Source organism: Nymphalis io, chromosome 2, assembly GCF_905147045.1.
Source record: "Nymphalis io chromosome 2, ilAglIoxx1.1, whole genome shotgun sequence".
NCBI classification, from domain to species: Eukaryota; Metazoa; Arthropoda; class Insecta; order Lepidoptera; family Nymphalidae; genus Nymphalis; species Nymphalis io.
This window is the reverse complement of record NC_065889.1, coordinates 3,130,624-3,154,868: the sequence shown is the minus strand read 5'-3', so window position 1 is coordinate 3,154,868 and position 24,245 is coordinate 3,130,624. Positions and strand designations below refer to the sequence as shown.

The following is a 24,245-nucleotide window of genomic DNA, read 5'->3' as shown; positions in this document are numbered from 1 at the left end:
ATACACACGTCCTACTCGCTAAAAGCGCCCACGTCTGTAATTGTTTTATAAAACTTTTTGCCTTACAATGTATTTATTAAAGAATAAATCCATACAATTTCTTACATAAGTTTATAACACGACGATTTGACGAATATACATCTCACGGTTTACTTTGCCTGAAGCCTGACATAATCATAATACTGTTATGTTTACTTCAATTTAAATATCCTAACCACGAAAAAATAATGATAGGTAAAGTGGTAGTTTTAAAGAAATACTTCCTGGATGAATAATCCACATATTTATTTATTTACACCGGAAACATAATTAATTTTACTCAATAATTGGGATCAAAAATAGTTCTATAATTTTAACTATAAGCACAATATTGATAAAATTATCTCATGTAGTTCTACAAACTCGCAGTTCCGTCTTCTATTCGATAGAAAAGCACTGAGGTCAGAGTTGTATATTTTTCAAAATATTTCTCTCATAAATATTTGCAAAAAAAAAACAATTAACGTAATCCGTAATGTGTTTCCTTAGAAACGTTGTAATGATATTACAAATATATTAAACCGAACTGATATACGGACACAATAGTGCAAACTGATACTACGTAAATATTTAATGATTTCTGAATAAATAAACATTCTTGATAATAATAATTGTTTATACCCATACGTTCCAAAGATATCAGATTAAATTAAATGCCGAGAACATTACATGAGTGAACTTTGAGAAATAGTTTAGTACAATAGTAGGCAGTTGCGTACAGATTACGGACTGCAGTCTACATTGACACAAAATAATAGAGACAGTTCATTGAACCTAATGCAATCAAACACGATTACACTTGTAAATGAACCTCGCATTAATTATGGACTTAAATATTTAGGTTAATATTATGTGGGTTGAATGTTATACCGTACCTTGCGCTTGCATTATTCGTTGTATGTAACTAATCAGTAAAAGTAACTTTAAATTTCATGACGGTAACTACATTTAATTTGATTATGTATACAAAAAAGTAGACGGACGGGAAAATGAGTCCGAAGGTCACCACCACGAATTGACATTGACGCTGTATGAAATATTAACCATTCCTTACATCGCCAATGCGCAACAAACCTTGGGAACCTGGTGGGACATACCCAGACTGCATAAAACCATCTAGGAATTAAGAATTGATTTAGAATTATTTACATAAAGACAACAAATCTTTTGGCCATTCAAAGAAAAAAGTCATAATCATAGTTTTCTATTATAAAATAATCGACAATTATTTGTAATAAATAATATCACAGATAAGACGATACAAAAGGTACAGGAAAGAAAACGAAAATACATTTTAGCAATAGTATATATTTCGCAAATAACATTTAGTGAGTGATGTCTGACATGCGACATATGGTCCTCACGTTACAAACCTCGTGCATTCGAATACAAACATGTTGTATTATACTTAACTTAAATATTAACATAAATAAACTTAATACTTTTGTAATCCCTATCTTATATAAATCTAAATAATATAATTTATCTTATATACGACCGTTGGAGTCTTTGTATGGTATTTGTTGTTATGGAGAATATAAAGCGCTAAATATAATCAGAAATATGTAAGAAAATGTAAATGATATTGCTTAAACAAAATCATTCAACAATATTTTCTTGTACTTGCACCATATTATTCACCATAAAAAATAACAAAAATTTCGACATTTCGTTTCAAATTCACTTTGGATTTAATATTAATATAGAAAATAAAGAAAATATAAGCTCATCAATAAATCTTATAAATTGATACTATGATTATATATAACAGTGTATTAAAATAAGTTTCTATTAATGAGCTTATAAAGCAGAAGTCTCTCGCATAAGTGTCAACTAATATCAAAGGTTTTTTTATTTTATTTTTTTAATTAACATCGTGTGTTTATATAATGATGGTATCATAATCAGATCTCTTGATATTAACAATTTATTTTAATATAACAAATCATATGAAAAAAATCGCCAACAACAGTATATTATGCGAGAGACAGCTAAGGCACATAGCGTGAATGCGCGTGCGCATGAAACTTATAAATCGTATGAGCCGCTGTCACCTGTCTTGCCGATACGAAGCACGTACTTGTAAAGAAGGCCTGCGATTACACCTCCAACAATCGGACCCACCCAATATACCTAAAATAAAAACAAAAAAAAATTAAGTTTTAAAATAGGTGTATATATTTTTCAATATGTCTGAAAAAATATGATAACTAACTATGATAATCATATTATAACGATTTTAATATTTAGCAATATATTGGAAACTAAAATAATTAGCAACAAGCATGTAATGTCATAAACTAAGTACTGTTTCATAAAAAAATAAAGTTTTTAATCTGTGTCACAATTAGATATAATACAGAAATTATATTTTCGTGAAATATTTTCTGAAGAAGAGAACTTATTATAATAAAAACATTTAAAAAAAACTTAAGCGTGTGAAATAGAGCGCCATTAAATATTTAATTTCCGTGGACAATAATTCGTAACAAACATGGACGCTAACACATTTGACCTTTAAAATTATTTGCTAACAAAGTAAACTTAATGGGATAAACTAACACACTTCTATCAATATGTTTGTTAACATCTAACGCTTCATATATAATATTTACTTTGTGGAAAATTTCTGACCTTGCACTAATTGACACTGTCATGGTTGTATTTACATTTAACAGAATTGAGATGGTGAGTGGCTCGAACACGTGATTGTTCACCGAAGATGGAGGGTTCAGTCCCGGGCAAGCACCACTGAATTTTTATGGGTTTAATTCGTGCTTATAATAACTCGTGTTCAGCGGTGCAGAAAAATATCGTAAGGAAACCCGCATCTGTCATATGAAATTCTGCCATATGTGTACCACCCGCATCGACGTAGTATGGTGGAGTAAGCTTCAAACCTTACGCTCAACAGACCTTTTTCAGAGAGACCTTTGCCCAACAGTGGGACATTGCCTGACTGTTACATTTTACATTTTCTTTTATGATATCTTATATTGGCTCAATAATTTGAATATCTCTATCTTTTGTAACAATAAGTGTAAACGGGAATTATTGTATGAAAGTAAAAGGACAATTTATATATTACTAAAACGAGCAGTAATAATGTTGTGTGGCAGATTACAATATTTCTTGAAATAAGTTAAGAATATCCCGACGTAGGGGCTACATTATAGTTACTGCTTTTTTATCTTTATTAACAGATTTATTAATTCGAGATGCGTCTCATTTAAGTTAGTTACTGACTAATTATATTATAAAATATTTCTTTTCTAACAATTTTATACGTATAAAATAAGTGTTATTACGAACGCATTTTAGCAAATCTATGGTATTATTTATATTAAATTAAATTTTAAAGGTTGCGCCTTTCTAGCACAAGGTTTGAGATTACGGCTACCATACACCTGGTAGTTAGTTAATCATTAATTCGAAGCTTATAATTTATTAGAATGCAGAATGTTCTACCGGAGAAAGGTGGAGATTATATATTATATAAGATGTTTTATTATGTCACGTGTGCTAAATCGGAAACACGGCATATTCATATATACTTAATGTAGTCGTTTGTTATAAACGTGATGCAGTGAAAGTGATGGCCAGTAACGGGATACTAGACGTCTCACGATGCAACTGGACTTTCATCTCACATTTATTTTTTATATAAGATATAAGTTTAATAAAAATATTGACGCGTGTGATATGGCTGTTGCGAATAATTACTTGACGTACTCAAAGAATATATTTATATGAAATTTTTAAACTGCCCTTTTCAGTTAAAATCGACGTCGAATTTAGAGAACTTTAAGTATTTTAAGCAATAATACGTCGAAAGAAATTAGTGTTGTAGGAAATATATGAAACACGTAAAACTACAAACACTCACTCTTACCTACCTTAACCTAATAAAACAGAAATCTAGGCCTTTTAAATTCTACTTCATATATATTTCAAAACATAACCTATCGTTATACAATACATAAAATAAGATAAGTATACTATAAAATAAGAAGACACACACAAACATATATACAGATACTATACATAACAGATCCATTAGAAAAAAGGTAGAATTATTAAAATCAAACCTTTTTATGTGTATACTTAAATTAGAAAACTTTTTTAAACTAAACAACTGATAACCGTGTCGGGAATAAAGATATATAAAGACCAACGGTTAACTGCACTTTCTTTACTACTTACATAAATATAAGCGGATAGTAGTGAAAGGCTTAACATGCATAGTAATCGCAGTTCTATAAGCTTATATGTTTCCTTTTAAATCTAACTTCTAAGTAAGTGTTTGAATTTATAAGTTAAATCTATGTTGCTGTTAAATTAAATGAAAAGCTTGTAAATGTCCCATTGCTGTCAGTTTCATCGCTGTTTTGATCTTGTTAAATATTGTAAAAGCCTTCAATAATTGTATTTTATGAATAATGGCAATGATTGGCAGGCTTACAAACTATCGAGGTTACACTTACAGTCACAACAAATATTAAGTCGGACAGCTGAAGCCAACGATCAATTCAACAATTACATAAATTGTACACAACTTCATACTTTCAGTGTTATCGTAAATAGTTATTCAATTTGAAGACGATTGTGTTTGTGAATATAATCCACAATAAGCGTGTGGCTCATTTGTCGTATTTAGTTATATTATATATATATATATATATATATATATATATATATATATATATATATATATATATATATATATATATATTTTGCTTAGAAATTAGTTTAATCATGTGTTAAAATCTATATTTATGCAAAAGTATTGACATACCCAGTGAGCAGTCCAGTTGCCCATGACGAGAGCGGGGCCGAAAGAACGCGCTGGGTTCATGCTAGAGCCGGAGAAAGGTATCTGCAGATTAAGACACATGTTAATATAAACTAGATATACATCTAGGTAAACACTATAACAACAACTGAGACATGTGCTTATATTATGTTTCTGAGCTATAAAGCGAGTCGAAACATCGTAGTTTTTTTATTTATTTAAATATATTATATTATGAACTCACGCAAGCAGCATGGCAGGCTGTGATGCTGAGTCCAATAGCTAGAGGAGCAGATCCTTTGAGGTCGTTGCGGCGCGCGTCGCACACGCCGTGCACCACTAGCACTAGTACGAAGGTTATCAGTGCTTCGATAAGTAGAGCCTGAATACATAAAAGGAAGTTAGCAAGGCAAAGGATGCCAAACAAACATAGCACAAAGACATAGGTATTTATAATTCAATGTAATTTGTACAAAATTTTTGGTATAATTCGTAATATTTTAAATTTTCATGTTTCTAAATTTTAGGAATTACTTAATCTCATTACTATTTTTTATCATTTAAAATAAGCTTAATGGTAGCCGAAAAACTGTTCATAGATATAAAGTTTCTGTTTGTCTTAAAACAATTTATAATATTCATACAATTTATATATTTAAGTTAATACAAAATTAAATACCTGGGGTTCAGTGACATTGGCGCCTGGTAGGGTCATTCCGAAAGATAATACCCTATCTTCTGGAACAGCCAACTGTAATAAATTATTTTTTTAGATTAATTATTTTTTAGATTGCAGTTAAAGCCGAGATGGCCTAGGGGTAAAAACGCGTGAATCTTAACCGATGATCGTGGGTTCAAACCCGGGCAAGCACCACTAAATATTCATGTGCTTAATTTGTGTTTATAATTCATCTCGTGCTTGACGGTGAAGGGAAACATCGTGAGGAAACCTGCATGTGTCTAATTTTATTGAAATTCTGCCACGTGTGTATTCTATCAACCCGCATTGGAGCAGCGTGGTGGAATAAGCTGCAAACCTTCTCCTAAAAATGGAGAGGAGGCCTTAGCCCAGCAGTGGGACATTAACAGGCTGTTACTGTACTGTTGCAGTTAAACCATGATACCTATCATTGTGATACATATAGAGCTGCTTTTTGTATACAATAACTATATGTGTGCGATACGATGCCTAAACATATTATAAACTATTAATTTAAGAATAAGTATATTCTTCGTAATAAATGAGATAAATTATATTTAATACGAGTCGTGATATATTAAGTTGATGGTCTTTTCTTGCTCTTTGCGAGTAAAATGTCGCATCTTAAGCATCTTGACGCGAGGTCGGGCCACGATGATATTACAAGTATTAATTGCATCTTGCCAATAATTAATGAAACGGTGGAATCGAAACATTGAAAATTAAAATACCGTAATGTCTTTAAACATTTTATTATTATTAACACGTACAGTATTGTCTTTCTTAACAGGTAATTACAAAATTCATCGCAATTAAAGACCTATAATATAATCGATCTGAAGGCATAATGATCGTGTTGATATCGTCTTAATTGCTTGCTGTCCATCATTTTTTTTAAATCAGTTTGATATTTAGTGTTCGGCCAGTGTTCGAAATTCAACCTCAAAATCATTTTTGAAAATTTAAGGAAAACATGATTTCGTATATTTCTAATACATTTTATCTACTAGTTTCTTATTTCCATTTTTTTCAAATTTATAACACTAAAGTTCGTTAATAACTGGCAAAAAAAATCCTGACAAACTGGAAACAAAGTAAGTAATTTTTTTTTACTTTGCCCAGTTAAGAATTAGGTATAATATATATATTTAGATGCTAGCGATTCATTGATGGGTATTGATAGGTATTTGTAGCTATGGATACAACGATGTCTTTCAAGTCATGATGATAATGAGAAGGATATCCTCCTGACCGATTGTAGCCACAGCCAACTGCGCAAGATATTTTTAGTACGCTACGCGTAACTTTAGCAGTTTACTTTAGATTTGATTTAAAATGGAATGACAAAAGCATCCAATTCATTTTAAATCAAATACTTTTTGCGATTCAAAAAGGAAATGCTGCTAACATTCGTGCCACCATTCCACGCGGTCACGTTTTTGTACTGAAGCTACTTTCAATTTTTATTTGTATATACTTAAGGCATTGATGAAGATTAATTAATAAAATTTTACTTTTCATATTGAAAGAATTATGTGATTAAAAAAGATTGAACGTAATAGTGTGAAGGAAAAAGATTGATCGACTTCAGTCAATCTTAATATGAAGACATCATGTATATTTTTTCCTCACGCAGATTTGTTTACTAATGAGAAGTTAGCTAAGGTCGTTGCAGATTTTTCTTTATTCTGAGACTATAAGTGTCAGGGCAAGCAGCACTTTTTCATTTCAACACACGTACATGGCAGTGCTCTAGAAGGAGATTAGAATGCTGACAAGCGCTTTGGACCGTATTCCGAAAGAAAATTCATAATTAACTTCTTCAATCATTAAAAAACCGTAACAACTATAACAATAGTTTATTGTAAATTTTATGTACTTTAACTGTTTTTTTTTAAATATTACTAACATAAATATATCAGTTAAATTAAATAGAAAATACCATCAATAAAAATGAGGACTAATTGATATCTCCTCAAGCACAAATGCATTAGAAGGAAAGCCGTTGTAAAATCCAATTTAAATAAAGTAGAAATGGAAGTAGAATGGTGTAAATTGAATATAGCTTTGTATAAATAACTACTATTTCCTTTATATGAAATATGTGCTAGCTAGCTAATAATTAAAAAAAATCGCAAAAAAAACAAACCATGTGTCGGTAATGACACAAACAATAAAAGGTTTTAGAGTTATTGGTAGACTCATACATTTATCATTAACCATTTCTAAATTAAAATTACGCTTACCCTTATGAATGCAGCTCCGGCCGTCGCTCCAAGGCATTGTACTACGATGTAGAATATCGCTTTTAACAGTTTGATGTCACCTGCTGCGAACAGGCCGAGGGTCACCGCCGGATTGATATGCCCGCCAGACACATGCCCTATACCCTGGAACAAAAGAAAGTTTAAATTAGGTGTGAAAATATATAATATATATTTATATGTTTAAATATGGGAGTCTGTTTCTTCTGAAAATACAATAGGTTTGTTTTATTTAAATTTTAGAAGAGAGAGATTTTCAACTTTATAAGCTATTAGCTTAGCCAGCCTAACAAGATACTGAAAAATTATTAAATATAATAAGTATACTGAGTATTATATAGTACACTATATTGTATACAGGTGGGCCGTTACACGCGATATTTTATTTATTTATGCTATATTTTATATTGGGAAGCATAATAAACATTGAGACAAATAAAGCATGTGTGGTGTTATTAAGATTATAACGTGTTTATAACTACGCTATATATATATAAGAGAAAAATATCTTAATTGGTAAAGCATATATTACTTATGATTTTTTATGAGGCTTAATTTAAATAGTTAATATAAATTTTAAGTCAATTGTTAATCGTTATCTTACAAACCCGTCATAAATCACTCCATCGACATTTAAGCAGCTTTCAGAACCAATTAAATGTCCTGTCAGTTAAGAGTTCACTGATTGTTCGTGTATTGAATCTGTAATGGTGCAGCCAAGTTCGATTGTTATCGAATATTGTAAGGTATTGCAACATATATTTATAATTAATTATTCATCTATGAATATTTTGTATGAAAATCTGTCCTATGTCTACTGTAATTATATAATTTTTAAGCGTTTGCATAACATATGCCCAAACACAATTATACAAGATTAGATTTGAATTAAAATTTTATAGTCATCAGTAATTGTACTCTAAGGGTCACATACAAAAAATATCGAAACGATAGATGAGATATACAAAAGCCATTGACAACACACATTTTTTTATTCAAGAAAAATAAAATATATGAGTAAATCATATAGATCCAGATAATTAACCACCTTTATCCATGTTATCTGGTTATTTATTGCGGTGATCATGAATAGACATAGACACCCTGAGTACTTCATTTTACTTGAATTAATTCAACTCGATTTATAAGTATCAATGTAGGTTATGTAACATATTTACGATTACGGTATATGTTATGTACGAAGTATGTAATTTAGTGAGATTATAATGTAGATAAAATCACAGACTACTACACTCGTGACTAACAGTGTTCATATATTAGCTTTAGAACAGTACTATGACTTGCTCTATGCTATGCAACGTGTCTCAGGTCAAGCCACAATGAACTGAGGGCCAATTCTAAAACAAATTGTCTCTTTATCGCAATCGAATCGAAACGTAATCGTTGCCATTTAGCCGATTTAATATTCTACTAACACAACGATCCAGTTGCAGTTCCATCGAAATTGGATCGGAAAAGAATCGGAAACGTATCGTAACTGTTACAATATAGTAGAATTAGGCTCCAGTTACGATTCAGCTTAGGTTTATTTTTGTAAAGAAAAGAATCGATAACGTATCATAATCTTGATAAATTAGTAGAATTCTTCAGTTCACTCACGATTAGTACCAAACTTTGACACATTTGTGTAATTTGTTTTATAATAATTGTATGTCCAAAGCCAATGTCCGTGCAATGCATTTTACTTTTTTTTTGTTTTTATTGTTTCGCTCCGTTAATTGATATTTATAAATACTCATACATTATATAAATCCTATTCTTCTATTACATTATTACTTTTATTTATATTGTCAGCTTTATATCTTTACAAACATTTATAACGACACTATATATACGACTACTATTTCGACTATATGCAACTAATTCATGCATGCATCTTAGCATAAAATTCAACGAATAAAAATAAATTATATGTTAACATAAATAGAATTATATCAGTTTTAATTATTTATATTTTAATCAGTTTTTTGACATTTTATTCTAAAAAACATTTTCACTCAATTTAATTAAGCCACTTAAATTCGCTTAATAGCTCATTTATCGTTTCTTTTATTGCAATCGGAAATCATTAAGAAATTTATATTCATCAAAATCATCTTGATACAATCATTGAACTGTCACAGATAGCAATTAATTAATAAATAACTTTATTATTTATAATAAAAATTAAATAAATCTCAAACATGAATGTTTCAAAACACTATTTTTAAATATTAAAGTCATGAATATGACTTTGAAAATACTGAATCACTGAAATTAAAACAGTAGATACGTTAAGATCGTAGATAATAAATTATGCACATGTTTTAAATTTTTTTTAATACTGCACACAATCGTAATATGTGTTAGATTAAAAATAATTTCATTTTATTCGTATATTTTTATTTGCGCAGTATCATTGCAAAGTACGTACATGTTCAATTCCATTCGTGCAACCAATACGTTTTGGTACAGATTGTCATGCGGCTCATGCAGGTTTCCTAACGATGTTTTTCCTGCACCGCCAAGCACGAGATGAATTATAAACACAAATTAAGCACATGAAAATTCAGTGATGCCTTGATTGGATTTGAATCCGCAATCGTTGGTTAAGATTCACGTTCTCTATCCACAGGGCCATCTCGGCTCTTATTATCACTAGATAAGAAGTATTTAAAGGTTTTTTTTAGAAGAGCGTTTGTTCTACCTCAGGATATAAATCTTCTAAGTATACAAACAAAATCAGGACGGCTCGACTAGTTTATAATAAAAGTATTAACGTAATTTGCTTAATGTGAATACATTAAAGATCAATGACATTGCCGAGGTGAACAGTTAATCTAGCCGTGACAGTGGTGCGTAGGTTATATAATTTTTTGAATAAATTAAGCATTAAGCGAGTTTCAGTGCTATTTGAATCGATAGTGATCATTCAATGAGGTTTTTTAAAGTAAAAAAATACGTACAGCCTAGTCACATTTGAGCATCGTTATAATTTATTGGTAAAGGTTGGCCAGTGGCTCTCCTCGACATTAGATCGACAATTTAATTAATTGTAATGCTCTTTATGCGGTCTAATTATTAACAAATTAATTAAAAACTGGTAATTGCCTTTGTTGATTAATAACATTTTACACTTATATAATAATATTGGACTTGGTTATTTGATAGGCTCTTTATCTTATTTAAATTAATTTTAATTTAAAGAGATTTTCTAGATATATTATATAATTTAAATTAAAATATATATATATATATATATATATATGTTTTATAGTAAATGTATTTTATATACAATGTGTAGGTTTATAAAGTTCTTCTGAAAATAGTTCCAGATTTGTATTTACTGAGCTGCCTCTACACTCCACATAGGATAAAAAAGAGTGCGAGAAGAAATATGTAGTTTAACACGAATGGGGCCACCTATCCATATTCATCCTGAACGCACTAGGACGAGAGTCAATGTAAATAATTAAACATTATAATGACAAGTTCATATGTACATTTTAGTTTTAAAATACTTGAATTGATCTTTAATCTAACATAACCTTAGAAGTTATAATATTATTGTTATCCGAATTCCGTATTTACTTCCAAAGTTAATAGAAACGACGATTAAATTTTTAAATACCTAGATTTGCTTATACACTGACTTTGTTTACATCACAAGTGAAATTAATTTAAAACGTTTAAAAATAATAACCTAAACTAAAAAATACCTATACATAAACTATCTAAATTCAAATAAATGACCCATTTTAATTAAAACATTTAGTTAATAGCATGTTAAGAGAGAAATTGACAATCTGTTGAAGATATTGATATATACTTTTATACTATGACGAGCCGGTTGGCGTGGTTGGTAGATACTTGCCTTTCACGTCGAAGGTTGTGGGTTCGATTCCCACCCAGGACAGACATTTGTGTGCATGAACATGTCTGTTTGTCCTGAGTCTGGGTGTAATTATCTATATAAGTATGTATTTACAAAAGAAAAGTAGTATATGTAGTATATCAGTCGTCTGGTTTCCATAGCACAAGCTTTGTACAAGCTTAATTTGGGATCAGATGGCCGTGTGTGAAAAATGTCCCAGGATATTATTATTATACTAACCTAAATAAATGGTTTTGTGTATAAATAAGATTGAAATAAAATAAATTTAATCTTATTTATGCAGTGAGTTGTTATCATATGTTATGTGGCGGCTATGGTAACGGTTCAACCATGTGCTGTGCGTACAGCCTGCGGTCACCGTACGATCAAGGGCGCCTACAATCCCTAAGGTGATAGTGGTCCAAGTGATAAAAGAAAACAAAACAGTATTACTTTGATTACTTTGATATTGATATGTAACTTATTGTTTACAACGAATTACGATATTAATATAACTAATTACACGATTATAATTTTGTAAATATAGTTAGTCTATCCTAGAGAGAGGGTCGGGTTGAATTTAATTGGTTTCAGAATATTTCAGCAGTTTTATTTGAATAGAGAATCACTATAATGAAAATCAATTATTTTTTGCAATAGTATATAACATATTATCGATTTCACCTTAAATTAATTGAAATTTAAATAAAGAGTAAATTTATAAGACGCTATAAGTTTATATATTTCAACAAAAACAACGGTAACACACATTACACACACGATTCGCTCGCCGCTGTATCCGACTGCGCCTGCGCCGGATATATTAATCAGTTTCTAGTAATCTAATAACCGTTTAATTCATAATGTTTTGAGAGGGCATTGATTTACGCGGCAATTAAACAAATCGTGCTCTACCTTTGTAATTGATGTTCGTATGATGTCATTCAATTTATATTTAAATTTCTTATGATGTTCATTTATATAAATTGATAATTACAAAATACTGTTATTTGAATTTGAAAACAAAATAAAGTTTAATTGTTTTGAAAACTTTATGTACAAAAAAGAGTGTACAAAGAAGATTATATATATATAATAATAAATAAATATAAATAATAATAATATATATATATATATATATAATATATATATAATATATATATAATATATATATATATATATATATATATATATATATATATATATATATATATTATTTATATTTATATATATATATATGTATATAATCTTCTTTTAATAGCTTATTCAATAAAATTTAATTAATCAGATTATATACATATATATTATAATCTATATATATATATATATATATATATATATATATATATATATACATATATATATATATATATATATATATATATATATATGTATATAATCTTCTTTTAATAGCTCCCATATCGGCCCGTATAACGCTATTATTCTCAATAGTAACATGTACAGACCAACTATTACAGTTAACTATTAAACTTCTATATAATTAATCAATATTAAAAATGTAATAATGACATTTCAATGTCGATGATTAATTAATTCTTGCAAGAAAGCAATTCCATTTAAGAACACGTTTGTTAATTTGACTTAACTTTGACGTTAGCTTAACTTGTAATGTAACATAACCAAGCAATACTTCACTATAGTTGTATAAAGTTATAAGATTTTTACATAAATAACTCTATAGAACTCCTAAGAAAAAATATTTTAGCCTTGTATTGTAACCTAGAAGATTAAGCTAAATGTTTTTGCAATTAAAACATTTTATATATGTATTTAATTATCGTATTTTTGACGGATCGTTATCATTATAAAATGTATTTAATTTATAGAGATAAGTTATAAATCCATACAAGGAAAACATTAAACTAAAGTTTGTCAGTGTATGTATGTGATAATTGTAGGCATAGGATTTAGGTCACACAAGCCCACATGTCGCGGAGAACGCAATTATCAACTACAAACAAGCGTACGCTACACGCCACGATAATGATAACAATGCAATCAATTCAATTACCGTTTGACATTCACGATAATGAACTGATCAGAATCAGTTGTTTTAAACGTAAATTTGCTTATTTAAATACCTCGTTTATCGAAACCGTAACATACAATACATATATACAATATTGGTTTGCGAAGTAGCTATACAAGTTTAGTACATAATTTCAACGGTAAGTTAAAAATGAATGCATCGCAGACTAAAGATGAGGCACCTTTATTTTTTTAAATCTCATAATTACATTGTAGTATTAAAAATAATGATACATTATAACTTTAATATTTATTTTTGAACTGTTATATATATTTAAGAGGTATATATTAATTAACTAACATGGAATACGTTTTATAGGTAGATTTAGGTCAAATTGTACTCATTTAATTATATGTTTTATTAAATACACTGATAATCAATCTTTATCGCATTTTAATGCGATGACACGATTTAAAGTGCAATTTTGGTATTTTGTTCTGTCAAAGTTAATAAGGTCCTTTCGCTTCGCACTCAATTAAATCATTCTACACTGGTTTCGAAAATATTTTTGTCAATGAATAATTTTAATAATTAAGATAAAGAATGAAAACTGCCATTTCGATTAACAGCTGGTTTGATTCATTTTATGTTGTGTGTGTTTACGTTAAATACTTGTAAGCGTGTAACCTGTTTTAGGGCACTTTCATGCTTGCCTTTAATTGCAAGTATCTCGACTTCAACGTTTTGATTGATTGAAATTATATAGCGTATACATTTATAGGAATGTATGTTATATACGTATATATGTTAAAAATGATAATAAACTTTTATTTTCCTTGATGTAAAACGACAATGAAACAAAGTTATATTGACCAATTGTCACTGCCGTCAATAATGTATATTGTGCTTGTAATTATTTCCCAACATTTACTACTGGCCGCAAGCCCACACTACATTGCTTATATATAAATGTATACAAAAGAAATAAAATGCATTATAATTAAAAAAAACAGTTATATCAAATTGACATAAAACCAAAATTCGGATTCGCCGCAGATATATCTCTAACGCAATGACGATTTGCATGTTAAATTGAGATAACCCACTTTTTGGGAGATTCCGTTACCTGTCACTGCTTCTAAAACCAATTGTGTTCGAATTGTAAATAAACTTGATGAAATGCTTGCGCATGAGTCCACTTCCAAATTGCATTAAGATACAGTTATTTTAAACGATCTAGATGTTGAATACTGTTTGTGGAATAATAAATATTTCTAAGATAACGGGTAATTTTAAAGGAAAAAACGTCTCGATACAAATCATGCATTTTATCACATCGAAGATTTTAAAATAGTTTTAAATACAAAGTGAGGCCAAACTCAAAATACCTATGTAACTATTTTAATACGATTAATTAAAAAATAGTATGTTTTACTATATAATATATTTTCTCATTAAATTCTTATAGATTGTAGTTAAGTTATTCTCCAAAGACGAAGGTCCATGTAAATAACATAAAACACTTTTATTTATATTTTTATGAAAGTGGTATTTAAGATGATATTAAGGTATTATTAGATGACATTATTTCGCCAATTCATTCCAACTCATTTATGAAATGAAAAAAATCATTATATAAGTGTTTTTAATTAATCTTAGAAATAGAAAATTATTGAATATGTTTATTTTATTTTTAAAGTATATATTAATGGTTATTTTGTAGTTAATCTTTATCGTAAATTAAAAGCAATTATGGGCCATAAAATGCCCTTTAATACTGAACAACCGTCGCCAGGGTATCTTCGACAAATATGCTATGATCGTAACTAATGGTTTAAGGTTATCGCGCGAAGTCTGTGCCTCGTAAATTCAAAACTGATTGCTGTTACATCTAACAGAGTCCGTTTACATATTCATTGCGACCATGTTGAGTGTATGGTAACCCTTATAAATGCTTTTTAACGAGCATCGAGGCTTGAGCATAAATTTCCATTTTATACGTTGTTTTAAACCTAGTATTATAAATCTGCCTGCATTTAATATTTAATAAAAAATTATAATCTCTAATATTCTTGTCCATGCTTTTGGGTTATTTTTTATAATTTTTTATTAGCTATGTTTTTGATCTGGCTGTCATGTTTTTTCCAGACAGCATAACAATAGAAATTTTATGATTACCATTGATTTTGTATATACATGGACTCTAATACCTCTTACATTTAGTTGGCTGTCGTCTCAAAATTTCCTATGTAAATATTTTTTTATATTACGGCTAAAGAATATTTAAATTTTTGGACAATAATCATGGTTGTCTTTGGTTATAACAAACAATTTTTAAGCTCGATGTTAAATTAGTTAATTGCTGAAATACTTAACAAGAACGAATTAAAAATATATATTCACCAATCACGGAAGAATGTTAATGACCCGATGATTTTTAAATTCATCCACTCTCCTGATGTTAATGTAAGTTAAGATTTATAACGGATTAATTCATATTACATCAGTCATATTTCAGTCACGTAATACATTATACAGCTTGTAAATATTTACAGTTTAAAAAACATTATTTTTTTACTTCTGTTTCATTTCCAAATATTCACCACCAACTCTTATGAGTTACTAAATACTCTTAACCTAAACATATCAGATAAAAAGAGCGTAAAACGAGTTTATCAAGTTAAAGAAATACATTTCTTTGAACTTGGAATAATAATAAATGTCAGTGGTGTACTTACTTCTTAAGTTATCATTATCGTAAAATTTATTTTAGTAAGTCAATTGACACACATTAATTCAATAAGTATGTGACGATAATAATTGGATTCGAAGACATTAATATAATACAATTTAAAGCGGTTTTTAATGAGATTTTTATTTTTATATTAATTATCTGTGCCAATGACTCCCTATAATTTTTTTATTTTCTGTAACTTCTGAGTTAAATTTTTATTTTTAATGTGAAAAATTGCTATCGTAAACGTAAAACACATCACGAACAATCTAATCTTCGATATATAGAGAAAATTAGGTTTTATACTTATGTATTCGTTTAAAAATATTAAAGTGATCGTTCTATAAATCATGAGCTTTTTACCTTTTTGTTTTATTCAGTAAGCTTTCGTTATTAACAACATCTTATGTCCATCTTAAAGACCGCATAATATTTAATACAATTCAAAAACGCCTCAGCCGCTGCGAGCCCGTTGAACTTCAATCACGAAGTAGTTATAAGTTCGATTTGTTATCATTATAATAATATTTTCTTTTATTAATTTATATTTAAAAACTTCAATCAATGGTTTTTAAAATCAAAATATGTAAAATCTTAACTTTTCATTTCATTCTGTAACATATTTAAACTATTTTTCTATATTTACTATTAAATCGATACTAAATTTATTTTAATTACATAAAAATTATACTATATGCTGAATCTTTTCGCAGTTAAATAAAAATAAAGTTAAATAAATAATATAAATAACGAAACCGCATAAATATTCAAGATATAACGTCCAGACAGATTGACGCCTTTGAGAAGCATTTTGTATTGAGCAATTATTACTTAGGCTTATACTTGAAGTAAATTCACGCACTGTTCGTGTTGTATACATATAGGTACCTATTTTACAAACGACAAAACTTTAACAGTGGTTAAATTTAATTATAAATAACAATCATAAAGGATTTATTTGCTGTTGATATTAATTTTATATATATTTTGTTTATTACGGGTAGACTAGGGGTCTACATCAACGTTTATATCGTAATGCATAAAACTCGCGGTTTACGCGGCGCGCGTCAGTAAAACTCTCAGTCAGCATTATTTTTACTGACATATTCAATAATCATCGTATAATTTTAGTCAATTTACACAAAACCTAAACTAATTATAAAACTTTACCTTAATGGTGTATCAGTATAGAGTATTTTTAAGTTTGACAGACACGGCGGGATAAAGATTAAAGAGTAAAAGATAGTTAATTTGATTTTGTAACTTCTACAATAACTTCCTAATGCTTTGGAAGCGTATTATCTGTTACACTTTTACTTACCACCAACACTAGTTCGGCGAATGAAATGTAATAAAAAAACAAAATAAGCAAAAATTAAAGTAAAAGTAAAGTAAAAGTCTGTTAATGTCCCATAGGGCTAAGGCTTTCTCTGTTAGAGGGGAGAAGATTGAAACCACCATGCCGCTTTAATGATTAGTGGATACGCGTTTGTCAGAATAACATCAAAATGATGAACATTTTTCTAAGATGTTTTTATTCCCACAGAATACGGGACGAATTATAAGAACAAACTTCTTACATATTCTTATGAATACTTGGTATTTTAAATTTATTACGTATACGCAATCGCGTATTTATTAAAAATTCTAATAAATATTGCTCTACTTCAAGTCCGTTTTTTTAAATATAAAAAAAACTTGATCAAGATCAGCTCTATTTATCTCGTTATGAAGCACATAACATGTATTAAAAGCAGCAATATGTTTATGTAAACAAACCACTAACAAGTTTCTAAACCTTATTAGGGATAATATATGCTGGTATGAAAATTTAAACTAAATCCACTTAGCGAATAACAGTGTAACCTTTTTGGATATAACGTAGTATTGTGTAGCTTTTAACGTTTTGCAATATAGTATCAATGTCATTATTTTATTTAAATTAGCAACCAGTGGCCTACACATAAACGAATACAGTCAATTATCAACTAAAGCAATAAATACACCAAATATAATAGTGTCCCCAGTCTAAAGCTTGGGTGTCGAAAGCTCCTTTTTTTACTAGCTGGCAACCAATGCGCCAACACATTCAAACCGAAACACAACGATACCAAGTATTGCTGTTATGTGTTAGAATATCTGAGTGGGTGGTACCTACCCAGACGAGCTTACACAAAGCCCTATCACTAGTAAAAATGTTCAGCTGTTTCATGTACTCGTAGCTAAACCCAACTAAATGACAAAAAGGCCAGCTAATACTTGAAAAATAACGAAAAAGCAACATCTGCTAACTAAACTCATTTTAACATGTATGATTTAATTGTAATTAAGCGATATTATATCAAAATTAACATAACTAATTGCAATCTCCATTTAAGAAGGTTAAGTAAATACTTAAATAAAGAGCGTTGTTTTCTTTCTATTGAATTTTAAACTAATCTTGCTTTTATCTGATCGTGCCAACGGTATGCACGATGCCTTTTGCGTATCAATGTCTTTATATTTATAGGAACCGGTATCAGTGCTAAGTATCACACTGACATACAATGTTACTCGATCTGAGTAGATCTTTAGATGGTATCTTTTTGTAGTTGACTGACGTTCATTAACGGCCTTACTTGTGTTTTTATTACGTTGCTTATCGACCGTTTAGTTAAAAACTGATTCCGCTCTTTCTGTATTTATTAATTTAACATTGCATTTCGCATTGTTTAACTAATCACCCGCTAAACAACACATATAAAAATAAGCTCGTTAATGTCGATAAATCGAAATAGAGTATCTATCTAAGTACGCTGTTACAAGCGCTATTCATAATTCAACTAGAACATATTAAATGTAAAGCCACCCTCGCCACCACCATCGATTCCGAAGACGTAAAATCAGATGATGTAAGAAATAGTTTACATTTATTTCCAGATGATACAAATGAATTCTAGTTATTTCCAAAGAAACATTAGAGGCTAGGTTATATTGTGCAGATATTTCTCTTCTACAACCGGCTGAGAATGCCATAGGACATTATACTGTGGAAATAACTAAAATAAACAAGTCGAGTCAAATCCACGTCAGTCAACAAACTTATTTTCCTTTTATTTTATTTATTTATTCCTTACCGCGAATGCTGCAAAACTTAGTTTACTAGCAAAACCATTAATATGAGGATTTTTAGTCTATTTTATTAACATTGTTCAGATTTAAAGGAATGCTTAATTAAAGCGTGTAAAATGTTTTATACGACTTTTCGATTCCTACATAAACTTTTTAGTTGAAATTATGCATATTTTTAGTACTATTAATAACGTTTTGCAAATACTACTTAAAATACTATGATTATTTATTTCACTTCATGAAAAAATAGCTTATAAATTTATATATAATAATAATAATTTATAAATTGTTGAATGTCGTGTAGAGATCTATGAAGCATCAGTAACTTATATTATATGGTTGTTTTTTTAAAAAGTACAACTGAGTTTTTATCTCACTTTTTCTCGATAAAATAGACATTTAGCGGTGTTGGCAGCATTGGACTGTAGGTGCTTTTAAAAATCAAGTGACTAATTTTTTAAATTGAAAGTAACTATTTAGGCATATATACCATGAAATATATTTCGTTTAGACACGATTACTTAGTTTATCGAAATCATCTACGATATAATCGAAGCATTAATATGAAAATATGAAAGATTATCATTTAGACGATTAAGAGCCTGACCTTCACATTCCAGGCCAAATAAATGACAGTTAATATGACAAACGAGATACAATAAAATGTTTAATATAAGTAGTTCGTAAACAATGGTGTGCGAAGCGATTGACGATTAATAATATTTACATATTGATCTATCGATTGTTTCGGGTGGGCGACAAGCGTTATTATACAATTTACTGTGTCTTGCGGTTTCAACCGCGTTCAGTTTAGATTATACACGGCTGTTTCATCCACATCATGAGTACTTATATAATTTTAATAGTTTTTTTTTTAAATAAAGTACAAACAACACTTATTTGAGAAACAACAGCATGTGTGTGGGAGATGTGTTGGTATTACTCTCCTCGTAAGGGTCGTCAAGTTAAATTATTTTACCTATCATCTAGCTCAATAAACTATTTAACGCAAAGAGAATTTTTTAAAGTAGATTAGTAGTAGTACATCGATAATACATATAAACTTTATAATATAAATTTATGTTACATTTCAATTATCGTTTTTTTTTTTATAAAATAGGTAAACCTGACCTGACGACACGTGTCAGACATTGGCTGTGATATTAAGAGCCACCAACCTTGGGAAATAGGATGTTATGTCCCTTGTGCCTGTAGTTTCACTGGCTTACTCGAAGCGTAACACGATCATATTATAGTATTGCTGTTTGGCGGTAGAATATGTGATACCTACCCAGATGGGCTTACACAAGGTAAGCCCGACCTCCAATTTTTTATTATCATTTTATCTTCCTAACATATTTGACAAACATTTTAAAAGTCGTAAAGCTTCTAGCAAGTGTCAATATGGATTCGGCCGAGAGGTTTTTATCGTAAAAGAAGTAACAGCCTGTTAAATGTTTCACTGCTGGCACTCTCCTCTTGTTTACTTTTTTCTTGCAGGTTTCCTTACGATGTTTTCCTTCATCGCCGAGCATAAGATGAATTATAAACACAATTATGCTCATGAAAATTCTGCTTGCTGGGGGGCGAACTGGGCCATCATGGCTATCAATGTTATCGCAATTACAGTACTTATGTTTTTATCGTCAATATTTTTATGCTTCTTGTCTATGAACCAACGTCTATCAAACGTCGTTTCTTTTGTTTCCTAGGGTAGATTAGGGTAGACTTTCCTAAATATTCCAATTTAAAATAAAAATACTTTTTTTAATAATTTGTGTTAATATGGAGATATCTACCATCACTTTATATGAAATTAGTTTTCTTTATTATTTTATATTTTTTTATATTAAATATTTAATTTTAAAAAAGGTTTCTTTCAAGTATGTTCCATGAAAGTAATGGACTTGAAAAATTATTTTACTTTCAAATCTAAACCATAGATAAAAAAGATAAAATGAAATGGACCTGTTTGACGGCAAGAGAAAGTGCATCAGATCCTACTATAACATTACTTTCACTGTAATAAAGCTTAAACGTCCGTCGGGTTTTTGTCTATGGGTAAAAAGTGGGGTCATTTGATGTTTCGAATAGGAAGAGTTCCGTTCGGTTGAAGCGTGGACCGGTCGCATGTAGGTCAAGTGTACTCGGTGGCCCGTAATTACATCATATACATACCGTTTAAAATTGATCTATGTACAGTTATAATCAAAATATTATATTTTATATAAATTACGAATATATAAAGCACGAGTTTTAAGGTAAATTAATGAAATTTGATAAATGTTGTTATTGTGATGTTTATATTCAACCAGTAAGGAATCACTAAAAATCTTTTAAGCTGATTTTAAGGTGATAGTATTTATCTAATACTATTAAAGGAGCAATTCTCGTATATATATATTTCGTGCATCTCATCATCTGGAAATATCTCTAACGATTTGGTTATTTTTTTTTAATTATAATATATAAGGTTTTGCTATTCAATTTTATCTAATTATAACGTTTCTTGTGAAAAAACTAATTATTTATTAGAGCCTATATCAAAATCGCCTACGTTCGCAATCGTAGTTTCGGACATAAGTTTAATTTTTAGAATTTTCCAAATGGAGATATACAACTGACAAGTTTACGAGAGACTTTAAATGAAATAATTTTTGTTTGAAAATCGAACAAAAAATCAATATAAATAATATATCGATAAAATTTGAAATCATTACAAACTTTCTAAATCATTACACCAAGCACGTAATGAGGCTACTATTCGTACCTACTTTTTTGGTATTTGTGACTTTTTATTAATTCTAGTATTAATTAATAAATACAACTAATAAATAAATATGTTGGTATGCAAATATATTTATTTTCAAAAATCTTTGTCTTTGTACTGAACTTAACTAATTTTACGCTTTCCTACCCAGAAGTAAACTTTATACTGATGCACACATGTAAGCCGAGATGGCCCAGTAGTTAGAACGCGTGAATCTTATCCGATGATCGTGGGTTCAAACCCGGGCAAGCACCACTGTATTTTCATGTGCTTAATTTGTGATTATAATTCATCTCGTGCTTAACGGTGAAGGAAAACATCGTGAGGAAACCTGCATGTGTCTAATTTCATTGAAATTCTGCCACATGTGTTTTCTACCAACCCGCATTGGAGCAGCGTGGTGGAATAAGCTCCACAACCTTCTCCTCAAAAGGGAGAGGAGGCCTTAGCTCAGCAGTGGGACATTAACAGGCTGTTACTGTACTGTACACATCGATTGACATGCATTACATTGATTTTAATAAATGAATAAATAAATAAATTATTATTAATAAATAAATAATAAATTATTGATTGGTACAGCGTCAACAAAATTAAGTAAAATATTACAAGAATAAATATACATTAAAGCAAAAATGGCTTATTATCTCTTTGGTACCGTGCATTAATGATTTCTAAGGATTTTGCTGTACTTCTTTTTGCGGTGTACAATATATACAATCTATACTAAAATTATAAATGTGAAAGTCACTCTGACTGTCTGTCTTTTACGCTTTCACGGCACTAAGCCGATATTGATAAAATTTTGGATTAAGCAAGCTTGAACCCCGAGGAAGGGCTTAGATTCCTTTATTTTACCTAACCCACCCTTCCCCTAAAACGTAAGCGACGCAACGAACAAAAACTAGAAAAGTATAAATAACAAAATGAAAGAAAATTAAAACATTCATCTACGAACAAAACAGACGCGGCATAACAAATTTAGCAACAGCTTCACAGCCCGTTGTCGAACGAGCCCCGAGGCATAAAGTATGTTTTAATATTGCTATTTTTATTAAAATAAATAGATCGGACAAGGTTACGTCTAATTGCCGACCGAATGTAGTTAATTCATCATATATTAAACTAGACATTTTCAAGTTATATGAGGATCCTTAAATTAGTTTTGAAATTAAATATTTTGATCGATGGATCGAGCCTTCACCTATTTTTAATTAAATATATATGTTTAAATGTATTAAGTTAAATCAATGTTTAAAATAGACATATTTTAATAATTATGTTGGAAAATTGTATCGTTATGTTATATTTGTATAATATATATACAAACAAAATTATTATCAATAAATAATATATCATATATGTCGTAAATATAAAGTGATATATTCTTTGGGTTATTTATTATTGAAAAATGACGTTTAAATTCAACGCCATTTTCACGTGCAATACAAAAATTATTCTTGGAATTAAGGTAAATATGGTTCGAAATATTGAATGGATAATATGTAGATATTTAAAATGAAACGATGACACTTGATTTTAATAAAACATGTAAGTTTGTATGGGAGAGCTGTTACAATTATAATTACAACTTCAACTCGCGGTTAAAAACACAAATATTGTTTTTTTTTCAGTAATTTGTTTAAAAATAAAATATATATAAAAAAAGTCATCTAGCCATTTGAAAAAAATACTTCTATAATCGTTGTAGTTATTTAATTCCAAAATATTTTTGGTACACGAATTCGTTAGAGCCGTTTTAGTATAAGGTTATTGAAATTCTATACTAATTATCTTGTTTACAATGAGCTTAATGACTTTAAGCGTCCATTTGACAGATTCACATAAATAAGCGTTTATATAACGATTAACAAGGCAATGTCCAGTAATCCTTGTTGTTAATAGACGCGAATTGAAAGTCAGGGTTGTCCTCAACAGTGAAACGCTACAAACAGACCGACAGATACATAA

General features: G+C 29.3%; 1 protein-coding gene across 3 annotated transcripts in view; it reads right to left on the bottom strand.

Moving 5' to 3' along the window:
• Positions 1-1,329: 1,329 nt before the first annotated feature.
• Positions 1,330-24,245, bottom strand: part of LOC126777621 (aquaporin AQPAe.a-like) — a 66,013-nt gene continuing 43,097 nt past the window's right edge. For all 3 annotated transcript variants that reach the window (XM_050500704.1, XM_050500725.1, XM_050500715.1), the window contains 5 exons: positions 7,778-7,921; positions 5,511-5,582; positions 5,076-5,213; positions 4,835-4,915; positions 1,330-2,172 (listed from right to left, as the gene is read on the bottom strand). In XM_050500704.1, coding sequence (XP_050356661.1) covers positions 2,068-2,172; positions 4,835-4,915; positions 5,076-5,213; positions 5,511-5,582; positions 7,778-7,921 — 540 coding nt within the window. In that variant the 3' untranslated portion in view covers positions 1,330-2,067. The remainder of the gene's footprint in view (positions 2,173-4,834; positions 4,916-5,075; positions 5,214-5,510; positions 5,583-7,777; positions 7,922-24,245) is intronic.